Source organism: Raphanus sativus, chromosome 8, assembly GCF_000801105.2.
Source record: "Raphanus sativus cultivar WK10039 chromosome 8, ASM80110v3, whole genome shotgun sequence".
In the NCBI taxonomy this organism is placed as follows: Eukaryota; Viridiplantae; Streptophyta; class Magnoliopsida; order Brassicales; family Brassicaceae; genus Raphanus; species Raphanus sativus.
This window is the reverse complement of record NC_079518.1, coordinates 24,530,873-24,544,122: the sequence shown is the minus strand read 5'-3', so window position 1 is coordinate 24,544,122 and position 13,250 is coordinate 24,530,873. Positions and strand designations below refer to the sequence as shown.

The 13,250-nt window shown below is 35.9% G+C and overlaps 1 protein-coding gene and 1 pseudogene across 1 annotated transcript; one reads left to right on the top strand and one right to left on the bottom strand.

Annotated features, from left to right (window-relative positions):
• Positions 1-3,485: 3,485 nt before the first annotated feature.
• LOC108822927 (polyadenylate-binding protein RBP47A-like) lies at positions 3,486-6,504 on the bottom strand. Its single transcript, XM_018596129.2, has 6 exons — positions 5,913-6,504; positions 4,898-5,381; positions 4,692-4,759; positions 4,487-4,617; positions 4,310-4,403; positions 3,486-3,862 (listed from the first exon to the last, which is right to left on the bottom strand). Exons 1-6 carry the CDS (start codon positions 6,282-6,284, stop codon positions 3,740-3,742), a joined length of 1,272 nt encoding a protein of 423 aa, XP_018451631.1. The 5' UTR covers positions 6,285-6,504; the 3' UTR covers positions 3,486-3,739.
• Positions 6,505-9,630: 3,126 nt separating this feature from the next.
• LOC108820369 (mitogen-activated protein kinase kinase kinase 20-like) lies at positions 9,631-12,603 on the top strand (annotated as a pseudogene).
• The last annotated feature ends 647 nt before the right edge of the window (positions 12,604-13,250 follow it).

The window sequence follows — 13,250 nt, the reverse complement described above, 5'->3', positions numbered from 1 at the left end:
GCTATGGTTACAAACGACAAAGTGACTTTCTTGAACAATATCAAACCCTATAAGAATACTTGGAAGGTTGAAGTCAAAGTTCTTCATTCGTGGACACACCACTCAAGCAAATATGGAGAAGAGACTTTCGAATTCATACTCGAAGATAAGATGGTATGTCTTTCTTCTAAAACTATTTGTTTTCTATAAATTTATATTTCTATTAAATCAATGTACGATTATTTGTTATTGTAGGGAATCCAGATACAGTGTACCTGTAAGAGCCTCTTCCTTGATCGTGTTAAGAAATTGCAGGTTGGTCAATGGAGGTACCTCGAAAATTTCTTAATTTGCTCAGCTACTGGTATATACAGACCAACCAGCCACAAATTCAAGATACTCATCACAGCTGATTCCATTGTCACCAAATCGGAGGATAACACCTGCAAGGTATCAAGTTTGTTATTTTATAACTGCACTGATATATTAATGAGATTGTATTGGCCTAAAAATATTTATGTTCTTAGGTTCCTTTGATTGATCATACCAAAGAGAGCTCATCTGAAGACATTTCAACACCTTTCTCTAAACGTAAGGAAGTAGATGCTGATCTTAAGGAAATGAACTCTACATCCAAAAAGTTATGTGTTAAGAACAACATAACGGAGAAGAGAAAGTAATATTAGTTATGTGAGGGTTATCTTAGATATACCGAGTTTGTTGTTCTGGTTTTGTTTCATGTTCGTTTTCGAATTTCCATTTTTTTTTATGAATTTCGCTTTGTTTTTAACTTCAATTCGTTTAAGTTATATTTTTAATCGATAAAAAATTATATTGCTAATAATTATCACAACAGCTTAATCTACAACACTTTGATGTACAAATACTCAAATCATGGAGTTTACTAACCGTGTTTGGTTCCAGTTCCTCATGATCTGCATTGTATAAATTTGTGATCTGTATTATGGAATACGTTTGTTGGTATTAGATTTTAACCTGCCGAACCAAAACACAGAAGCATTATTTAGAAAGTCTAAGCAGAAGAGTCTTTATCTTTTTATAAAAAAATACTTACCTTCAGATCCTTGATTCCGGGTCACTGGAGTCTAAATTTCGAGTTTTTGTTTCATTATGAACTGTATATTATATGAGAAGATCCATCTTCAACACGCTATTCCATTCATCTTCACTCATTCATCATCCTCTGTTTCCATTGCCTGTTGATGTTTCCAGCTACCAATCTACAATGATTTCGCATATTTAATATATATATAAATATAAATATGAAACAAAGAAAAAATCAATCCATCAAAGTAACCAAATCTCATAAACGATCCTCTGATATATGTATACTCTAACATGCAAAACTTTTTGGGGCTACTTGGGTATCAGAAGGCTTAGACTCTCAGATCCTATAGAAAGGAGTTTAAATCGAATATATAAAAGCATAAGTACCATTTTGAATTGGATGACCGGATTTGGAGAGGAACAGAGACTGATTCGTAGGAGATTGAATTACAATCGAAGGAAGCTTTTGGACCGGTAAAACAAGAGTGAGAGGAAGAAGAAGAAGAAGATGTTGGGATTAGTATCAGTGTTTGTTTTGAATCATCGTTTTCTCATAAAGATCGCTCAATCGATGTGACTATGATAAAAACGTCTCAAGAGATGAACAGAGGAGATGAATAGTTCTTTATGAGGCACCGACAAAAAGGAAGCAAAGTATAGAAATTTTTTTTTTGGAAAAAAAAATAGTTCTTTATATTACTATACTAATACATTACATCTAAAGAACTGATTAGTAAAACGTATACTATGAAGACTCAAAATTTAAAATACTGATGTTTTTATATTTTTACAAAAAAAATTTTTCTGACCATCTATATTATTTTACAAGTATTTTTGAATTTAAATAGTTGTAATATGTCACACTGCTATGTAATAAATGAATTTTTTTAATATTGGAAATTATTTACTTGAATTAATTTGTTTGAAATTTATATTCAAATAAATATATTATAAACACTATATTAACTTTTTCAATAAAAACCAATTTAAAATTACTGTGCATTTCAGTGGTAAAATCAATTCGTTTAACAAAACTAATATACTACACGTTGTTTGCAAAGCAAGATGAGGCCTAACAAAACTAATATAAATCAAACCGACCCCCCCCCCCCCTCCGTTTTAGCAAACCCAAACCGTGCGTCTGGATTTCTAAATAAATATGTTGATTAGAAAATGTATAGAAAAAGGTTCGGAAAAGAAACAATGTTTACAAAAGAGACACTATATACCGAAGTATATTATTTACAAAATGCGGGTACATTCAATAATTAAAAACAAAATATCTATAGTCGAAAAGTGAAAGATAAAACCCGCGCGGGCGCGCGGGTCAAAATCTAGTATTCCCTTATTTTTTAAAGTAACATCAAAACCAGACCGGTTCGATTAAAATCTAATTTATTTACTCGTACCAAGTTCGGTTCGAGAGATAGAAATAAATTAATTATCGAACCAAACCGGTTCTCTTTTTCTGTTCTTCTCTCTGGAGGTTTCGATTAGGGAATTAGGGTTTTTAATCTCTTGTCTTACATAGCAATATTCCTTCCTCAATTGGCTCTGGAATGTCTGATTTAGCTTGGATTCCTTCTTTTAAAGCAAAATCTGTTTCGTTTTGTTCATGAAATAACTTTGTTCTTCATCTAATCATCTCCCTGACGTAAATCAAAATTGTTTTGCATTTTGCTTGGCTTGTACGTTTTGAGAATATATCAAAACCTTTTGACTGCAAATGTCAGGTCTTTTTGGAAAAACACATGTTCCCCTATCTCTCTGTTTCCTAATTGAAATTGAATTTGTGGGTGTTTGGTACTACTGAGTAAAGCCAGAAGAACAAGTGGTGCTGAGTGAGTTCTGTAAGATTTGGAATTTGTATCAGAAACATGAGTTTGGTAAGCGTCAGAAAGAATGTGTCGAGACAAGAATCTCACTGATATGCTTCAGAAGAGCGCTGTCAAAGACATGAAATAGCTCAAGAAATAGTGGTGAGAGTATTAGACAAAGAACTTGACCTTCTTTTGTTTCTCTATCCTAAGATTGCATGCTCTTGTTTATTGTTCTGTCTCCCATGAGCATGTTTTGTTGTCTGACATATAGCTAACTTCACGGTTCTTGCTTAGCTTTGGATATGTTTGTTATTCAGAGTTAACAACATACTGAGGTCATAGATAAGCTGACATTACCATTTTTTGATCCATGCAATCTGACTAGCTTTTTAACCAATGAACCAGCATCTGTTTCTTCCATTGTCGTATTACACTGTGCGCAAAAAAAAAAACTTTCGACTTCTAAGTTTTATTCACCCAAGCAAATTCCCTATATTGTACAAAAACCAATTAACTTTGTATATATAATAAGCACTGCAAATTTGTAATTGATCCAAACGATTTGGGAAATTACTTGTTGTGGACCAAGCTCTAGACTTTTGAGGAGACAAATCAAACTTAAAGAAACCGAGAATAGAATTCAAGTTTAAGACAGCCCCAAAATGTTAGAGACTGAGACAGCAAGATAAACAAAGTTCAAATCCATAGGATACTAAACCCTCTTTGCACTTAAAGAGGTTTTTTAGTTTTGTTGAAGCGAGCTAATCCCTGAACCAACAACTAATCATCGAATCCCTTTGACATTCCGATGGTTTCTTTTAGAAACCAATGCCCGTAAGTCCAGCAGGACTCACGAGACATAACCAACACTTTCAAGATGTTCCAGGGACAGCAGCCGCTGCAGCAGCATACATGTTTGAGTCTTGATTAGCATATCCGTTGCTGTAACCTTGTCCTCTTGAGTATCCTCCGTTCCATTGTTGGTCACCTCTCCACTGTCATTTTAAAAGATAACGAGTGTTGGACATTCATTGTAGAGATTAAAGCTAACAAAGACAACAGCATTATATAATGACGTGGATAAAGGCTTTCTACTTCATTATTTATCTTGATAGCTTTTAAGTCCTAAGAAACACAGGAGGATAAGAGAGATGACAAGTTGGCCCAAGGAGGCATGCATTTGATTTTCCAATCAAAACAGTCAACAAAGTACGCAGGAATGTGTTAGTGCCACTAGATCTTTATGGCCCACTACTATCCATTACCAACCACTGACTTTGGGTTTAAGGGTTTCTATAACTTTATCCATCCAATGGATGACAAGAAAAACAAAGACACCAAAAGAATCTAAACTAAGTTTTGACCTGGACCATACTAATAAACTGCATATTAAGGTTACATTAAGACAAAAAAACACTAATCCAACTTAAGCTTTCTTGTACCTGTCTGTTTGGGCTGCGTCCCCAAGAAAGCCGGACAGTGTTTTTCCCGATGACTGTCCCGTTCAAGTTCCCAATGGCTTCTTCAGCACTCTGCCTGTCAAAAACCAATGGCACGTCACTTTGCAAAGTCCCACGCTATCAGATGAGCAAGCTGACAAGCACAGAACATGTTCGTACCTGTTACCAAATTGGACAAAACCGCATCCTTTTCCTACTGGGATCTTTACCGAAACAACCTCCCCAAACTGGGAGAAAGGTTGTCTGAGGTCTTCTTCAGTAACATCAGCGTCAATGCCCCCAACAAATATCTGCAACGTGATAAAAGACAAATGAACAGTGAGTGTGTATTGTTGATAACAGAGTAATAGTAAGGAGAACTCACTGTTGAGTTATTTGATTCCCCATCAGACACTGACCCATTCCCTCCATGTCCACCAGCTAATGTCAGAGCTAATTAAATAAAAAAACAATTCACATCACTTCAAATGCCAAGTTAAAAGCATTAACACAACTTGCTACTCAAGTAAATGCTTAATACACAAAACAGAGAGAAAACATTTTAGTCATATTGATTAAACCATCACTTACCTTGTGAACCATTTTGTTGGCCATAAGCAGCAGCTCTTTTAGGAGTTGCAATACCAACACGCATTTGCCTGCTTAAGCAGAAAGCACCATTCATCTCAGTCAACGCCCTTGACCGCTCGCTCTCATCACCAAACCTGACAAACCCGTAACCTTTGGAACGCCCAGTGTTGGAATCGATCACAACCTTTGCACCTTTAACAGATTGGTATCCAGCAAAAGTCTCGAGCAGTACAGCATCAGTCACGTCAGGAGCCAAATCTCCCACGAATACCGACAGGTCTGGACCACCGTTCTCTGAAGCTCTCTTTTCACCAGTGCTGAAAGAAGCCCAGTTTAGACGGAAGGGCTGGTCTGCGTTGGGCATGGTTACACCGCTATAGCTCTGAAGGACTTCCTCAGCTGCCGAACGTGAAAGAAACTCGACAAAACCATACCCTTCTGACTGATTGGTTTGCTTGTTTCTTATAACTTTCACTGAAGAAACCTGTAATATAACAAAACAAGAAACCATAAGCTAAAAAAGGAAAGGAATAAAAAAAACAACTTTATAAGCTAAACAGAACGACCAATTGAGAAACGATCTCGTGACATGTTAAAAGGTGGCAAATGTACTTCTATTGCCGTATGAAAATGAACTTTAAAGTTGTTATTTTTAAAGTCAACGTACTTGTCCATTACCATAAATGCCAACCTTTTGGCTTCAACACAATCACACAATGGTCCTTATTACATCAAAAACACACAAAATTATTCTAAAATTTTACATTGGATTCACGACAACAGTTTGGGATATAGGCAAGTGAAAAACATTAGCATATAAATCCCATTTTTTCTTATAAAAAATAACTTCATAAATATAGTTTTAAGTTCTCCAAAATTGTTTTAATTTCTTTTTAATCAAAATCATTACTAAAAATTGACTGTAATCTCCAAAATCTCAAGATCTGTAAACAGATGTTAAATCTATCACTTTCATGTCGGAAAAAAAAAGAAAAAGAAGAAGAATGGTAATAACCTCGTTGGTGTGAGAGAAACAGGTGTGGAGATAAGTCTCATCCATCCAATGAAGAAGATCACCAACCCAGAGAGTCTTCACATCATCTCCACCACCAGATCCACCACGCTGCTGATGATTCTGCTGGTGATAAGGAGGAGCGTAGTGAAACTGAGGAGGATGCTGATAGTGACCTTGGCTGTACGGAGCGTATTGGTGAGGGTACATCATCATCTGTTGCTGCTGCATCATCGCCATGGGGTACTGCATCGCCGCCATCCATTGTTGCTGGTTTTGCCAGTGTTGTTGCTGCGGCGGAGGAGGAGTCGGCTGCTGCAACGGTGGCGTTGTTCCGGCTGGTGACGAATCTGGACCGTTGTTTGATGTCTGCATCTTTGAAGAATCCTGATCCGATCTGGAGTACTCACTCAACACCACCTCTGCTGGAACTCAAGACCTCTCTCTCTCTATTTCTGTGTAATAGAGAAAGCTTGTTGTGGAGCTTCTCTGTTGTTAATGGTGGAAGCGAGGAGAGAGAGAGAGGGGATTAGATTTGGTCTTGAGAAGATAACGGAGGCGGAGAGAGAGAGGGAAGAGAGTGTGTTGTGCGTAGATTCGGAGGGTTTAAGGTCTGAAAGAGAAGTGGTGGGAACGTGGGACCCAGTTACGTCTTCAGAGTTAGATCCAACGGTTCTGATTCGACCGAATTTTTAGGGTTGACATCAACTCCTGACAGTTGATGATGATCCAAGTGCTAAATCGGGCAAATAAAATTTGTTTTGAAAATCCCTTCAACGTTATTCGGATAAATACATCTATACACTAAAAAAACTAGAACAAAAATAGTAAACCATGCTAAACGTTTTAATATTAGTAAAATTTTAATTAATATACAAATAATAATAACTAAAACTTTAAGAATTATCTAAAGTTCCAACCTGAGACCACCCCATCTGTTCAGATATCCATCCACCAACCGTTTAACATTACATCCATCCTCCTTGCAAAAGCAATTCCTTGACCACTTCCCTTCAATTGGTTCTGTCTTGTTTAAACCGCTGTTTATCTGTCACACAGTTGATTTGCAGCAAAGACAAAACCAAATGGCAAGTATCAAACTACAACTTTATTGAATATAAAACAGAATTTCAAGAATCGCACGGTTCCTCTATCAAGTTACACCACCCTACATTATACTGTCAATAAACCATGTTTTCGTTCTTTTTTTGTCGCAATCAGAGAAAAATACTAAGATAAATCTTAGTACGAGCTCGCAAAAAGCGAGTTGCTAATATCCATCCAATAGAGCACAAACGTGCTAACATATTAGAAAACATGTTTCCTTGTTTGAACTAGTCGGGCAAGGAAATCTGCTTGTGAGTTATTTGATCTGGCCTCGTAGACCACTTTTCCATCTTGGTAGATCTCCCATAGAGATTTAAACTTGTTAAGTTCCGATGCGAATGCTGGCCACTCTTCAGGCATGTCGATCATTTTGACCAGTTCTTGCGAATCAGTCACAAAATGGTTGCAATAACGCTGATGGCGAGATAAGCATTTCAAAGCCCCTATAAGACTTTTAAGCTCAACATGTAATGGCAAAATTTCCTTACGGATTCCTTGTAACACCAAGTAGGTCAACAGAGCCATCTTGAAGATGGAGGATCCTGCCCGTCCTGCTTGTTGTTTCATCATGTTTCCATGATCCATCTATCCAGCAGGTGAAGGTTGGAAGTTCTATGGGGGTCCTTGTTAGCAGCTGTATAGGGTTTTCCTCCGGCTCCTCTTCTTGGTTGGCAAGGAACCATGCATTACATTCTCGTAATGCAAGATATGTTGTATCAATGGGAAAGAAATCTCGTTCATTGAATAATTTTTCATTACACGTTTTCCAAATATACTAAACAAGCCACAGGAACACTCGGCTTGCTTCTTCCATATTCCCTCCACAATGGGATTTAGATACTAGGTAATCCATATTAGAATATAGGTTTTGAGAAGGGAATAACTCTGGGTTTGAAGCAGTGACGGACCTACATGGAGAGGAGTGGAGTCAATTGACACCACAAATATATGATAAAATTTTGTTTTGTATGAGAAATTGTTAAAAGATAGGTAGCAGTGTTGGTAAAATTCTATTGTTGACACCACAGATAACCAGGGTTCGACACACTCTGTCAGAAATATTTTCTCTTGGGTCCGCCCCTGGTTTGAAGGGACCGTAGATAATGCCCAACATTGTTTTGCGGGAGGACAAGTGAAGATCATATGGTTGAACCATGCATGTTTTCGTTCTAATGCCGAAAGTGTATCTTTTTTCTTTTATGTACGTGAAATAATCGTTGCTATAGATTATAGAATTAGAAAATACAACGGTATAATTCATATTTTACATTCACTTTAATTATTTCTTTTAGAAATTACAGAATAACTTTCCATTTTAATAAATAAAATAGTTGCATTTTGCTTCAGAAATCGAACCATGTTTTCGTTCTAATGCCGAAAGTGTCTATCTTCTTCTTTTATGTACGTAAAGAGTAGTTATCTCAGATAATCATTTATTATATGTTCTTCCGGTTGAAACATTGAAACAATCGTTGTTAATTGTTATAGATTATAGAATTAGAAAATACAACAGTATAATATACATATCCATATTTTCATGATTGTGAGTTACAAAACCGTTTAGTTAGTAAAGTTAAACAGAAAAAAACTATAATTTAGGGAATAAAATAATATAAAAAGAAGAATCAAAACTAGTTATTTTTGGTTAGATAGACAAGTGTTTAAGACTGCATATTCAAAAGTTTTACTTTGACACCGTGTAAACAAAGTTAATATACACTCTTATGAATTTAAACATTGGACACAACATATATATGGATTAAATTATAAAGGTGGGACAAATTCAGATCCATCGATATTTAGTATCTGAATTTGTAGTTTTTAGATATCCAACTTTTAAATATTCGTCTGGATATTATACTATCCGAATCTTAAAAAAATAATTTTAAAATACTAATTTAAAAATACATAAATTAAATATTTATACAAGATTTATAAACATACATATGTATATAATATGACAAAATAAAAATATAATATTATTAGTATATATACGATTTAGGTATACTGTTTTGTGTTTATAAACTTGAAAACACACATAATTCTAGTTTTTTGGGTCACTAAAATTTCATTTTAAACAAAAAATGAAGTTTAATTTGACAAATTACATTGCATGAAAAAATATATTTAAATACTAATTATTTGTTTTGGTCAACAAATATTAGTTATTGGAATGATTAAACGTTAAATGGCCAAAAGAAAAGGCAAATGCGCTAAGGTTTTCCTTTTTTCTTTGGAGTATCTCAGAAAAGAAAATTATTCATTCAAATAAGTCACCGACTTAACTGAAAGTACTCACCAATCGGAGAATTTCTTCTGATGAAAAAAACGGCTAATAAATTTGTTTGTTTATTATTACGCTAACGTTCAGATTCCTTAAACGGTCAGATTCGTCTGTGGGTAGTCACCGACTTAACTGAACCCAAAATCTATAAAAGACTCTCACACCTCTCTCTCCTTCGCTCCACTTTCTTTTGCTTCCCTTCCACTATTTCCTTTACGCTTTTGTTTTCTCCACTGCGATTCAATTCTCGAAACCCTATTTTTTTTTTGCAATTTCTTTTGATAGCGATTCTTTTCCGAAACCCTAGAAAACCAATTCCGATTGAAAAAGATGCAGCAGTCCAACGAAGAATTCGTGAAGTTTCTTGGAGAAGGCACTTACGGTTACGTAAACCTAGTCCGCTACACTAACCCAGACGACGGCTCTTCTTTCCTCTCCGCCGTCAAGAACTCTTACGACGAAGACTACGACAGTCTCCGAAGAGAGTTAGAGATTCTTGTCCAACTCAGGGGATCTCCAAGAATCGTTACGTGTCTCGGAGACTCTCTTCAACAAGGTCTCAGCAGTTACGGTAACAAAGTCCACAAACTGCAACTCGAGTACGCTTCCGAAGGTAGCTTAAACTCTTTCATGAACCGTTACCCCGACAGAACATTGCCGGAGCCGTTGATTAAAGATTTCACGGACATGGTTATGTTCATTGTGACCTCAAACCAGATAACTTGCTTGTCTTCCCTTCTTCTTCGAGACAAGATTCATCATCGTACGAGCTCAAGATTTCTGATTTTGGCAACTCGCTTGAGGTAGGAGAGGTTCCTCTTTTCTGGGAAACTGATTTTCCGTGGGTGGGGACTCCAATCTACATGCCACCTGAGTCTGTACGTGATGGCGTGGCCAGCAAGTCTCTAGATTTGTGGTCGTTGGGATGTTTGGTGCGGGAGATGTACACGGGTGTGATTCCTTGGGAAGGCATTGAACTAGATGATATCGCTACTCTTCTCATCTGTGGTGAAGCTCCATGGATACCTGAGTCTTTACCTTCAGATGCAAAGGCTTTTATCCAAACGTGCTTCTCAAGTGACCCTGAGGACAGAGGAAGCGCTTACGAGTTGTTGTTTCATCCGTTTTTGCCTCGTCCTGAAGTTCAAGAAGAGGAGAAGAAAACGGTGGACAAGACAAGAAGCTCGTTTCTGTTGAAGCTGTTGAAGTTGAGAATCAGACGAACAAGTTTCAAGAAGAAATCAACTACGGATGCTCTTGCTGTTTCAGAGAAGAAGCCTTTGAAGTTGAGGTTTTTTCCGACAAAGGCCCAACAGTTTAAGAGAACTCTGAACAAGGTCTTGAGGTTGAAGAGTATTCCCATGAAGAAATGGACCGACTACAATTTAGTTTCTGTTCACTAGTGTTTTAGTTTCTCTGTTTAGGGTTGATTAAGGTTTTGCATCTCTGTTTAGAATGTAGTTTTTCTGTTAACGTTTAGTATCTGCTTAGTATGCAAACTGTAGGGTATGTTGATAGTATCTCTGTTTAGGCTTTAGTTTAACTTTGGTATCTGATTAGTATTGTAGACTGTAGTTTTCTGTTGATTAACTTTTAGTATCTCGGTTTTAGACTGTTCATATTAAAGTTTAGTATGCAGACTGTAGTTTCTGTTGATTGACTTTTAGTATCTCTGTTTAGTTTGTACATTCTCATGTTAATTCTGTTCATTAGGTGGTAGTATCTTTGCTTAGTATGTAGTTTCTGTTCATTAACTGTTAGTATCTCTGTTTAGTATGTAGTTTCTGTTCATTATTGCTGTTTAGTATGTTGATTATGATTCACTAACTGTTTAGTATCATTGTTTAGTATGTAGTTTATGTTCATCAATGTCTAGTATCTCTGTTTAGTATGTATCTCAGGTTTCGAATATGTTACGAAATTATAACTGTCAATAAAATAGTTCTTATCAATTTGAGTTTCTCGCTATACATAGTTCTCTTCTCTGCAAACTCCATTCTTAATCTTTCTACAGTGGTCAGCAACCGAAAATAATCTCTGAACTTTGGGAATCCTAATACATTTGAACAGAAACAGTTGATGAATGCTCATTTGCTTTTCATTTTCAACACAGTTCCCTTTATTCGAAAACTATATACAAGTCTGTGGTTTGCTCTGTCTATATGTGTTTATTCAAATACAGATAGAGAGCCATGGACCTTTGTGCAACACTTGGAAGTTATTCAAACTGTTTCCAGATATAGCTCATAAATGTGGCTTTAGGTTTTGTTGCTACGGAAAGCGTTGAGGGAATGCATTAGGCTAACACAAGAGGTTGATGAATGCTCATTTGCTTTTCATTTTCAACTAAAGAAACCTACATTGGAACAAGCTTTTACAACCTAACAACACAGTTCCCCTTTATTCGAAACTTTCTAGTCTCGTTTGCTCTGTCTATATGTGTTTTATTCATATGCAGATAGAGAGCATTAGGACCTTTGCGCTTGCGCAACACTTGGAAGTTATTCAAACTGTTTCCAGATATAAAGCATTAGGCTAGGCTAACACAGGAGTACTGGAGACTACCAAAAAGACCACAGATTCAACGAATATAAACTAGAGTTTCTTTGACTACTCCACTATATCTCAATGTTGTGAGTCGTGACAAGAATCATTGACTTGATTATCCAGTAGAGAAGACTGACAGATTCTGCTCAAAGCTATCTACATTCCAAAATGTCAAAATCCAGTAGAGAAGACTGACAGAAACGAATAAATAAGCTATGGGTTGAGACTGAGATCTGATAGCTTTCACCTTGCAGTTTAATGTGCTTTGCATGATGATTTTCACTTCTGAGTATTACGGTCTGAAATTTAAATGGAGATTGCTTCTACTATTTCTTTCTAGAGCTGATTAAGGTGGCTCCTCTGTTTCTTACTTGCGTCTTTGTCGACTGTCTGCAGATAGACACAAAAGATAATACTTTTCATATCATATGTGGTGGTGCTTTTGTAGACATCGAAAAGACGATCTCTGAGAGGTATGACTTCTTCTTCTTCTTTTCTTTTTGTTGTTCTCATCAAATTTACTTACTTTTAAAAGTCAACTGAATGTTTCTTTTTTCTTTCCAGGCGCCATGATTCTTCATTAGGGTTTGGGGCTCCTGTACGTGCTAACATGAGGGTGGGTGGTGTTACAAATGCCGCTGTTGCATCAAACCTGATGGAAACTATAGGTTTTTTTTTTATCATCTCTTCACCCATCAAATGATAGGTTGGTCGTTGGCTCATGTTTGGGGGGTGTTGGCAGGTGGAAAGCAGTGACCTGATTGCTTATGGTTTAATACCTGAACTAGGTTAGGACCCGTGCCTTGCACGGGATTAGTATAATTCTATAAAAATATTTATGAAATTATAAAATAAAATATATATTTAGTAATTGAGTCATTAAATATTAAGTCTATATCATTTAAAAAAAAATTAGAGATTGAAAATATGATATATACTTGAGTTTGATCATGGAACCGAAACATATGGTACATAGACTATGTTGCAATAAATCAGCACATTTCTTAAAAAAAAATTGTGAAGTCAATGGCTAAACTGCATTGGATTAAGGTAGGATAATCTTGGGAACAGTATATGATACATATATGAATTAACAGTAAACTTTACTGGCATAACGAAATCTATATCAATAAGATATATAATTTTATCTTTGTTATCATATTTTCCTTGTCAATCACAACAACTTACACATTGCACACCAAAATATTAACTTGCTTGATTTGCTACTAGTGAATAAATACAAAAATATTTGCATATTACAGTATATTTTTCAAATCAAATTATTTAAATCTTCTTATTTTCAACGAAAAACAATAGTGTCAAAATAATATTAAATCACAAATAATATGGGCCACATTGTTTGAACCGTTCCTTAAAAACTATGATTAGCATTATTATGTGAC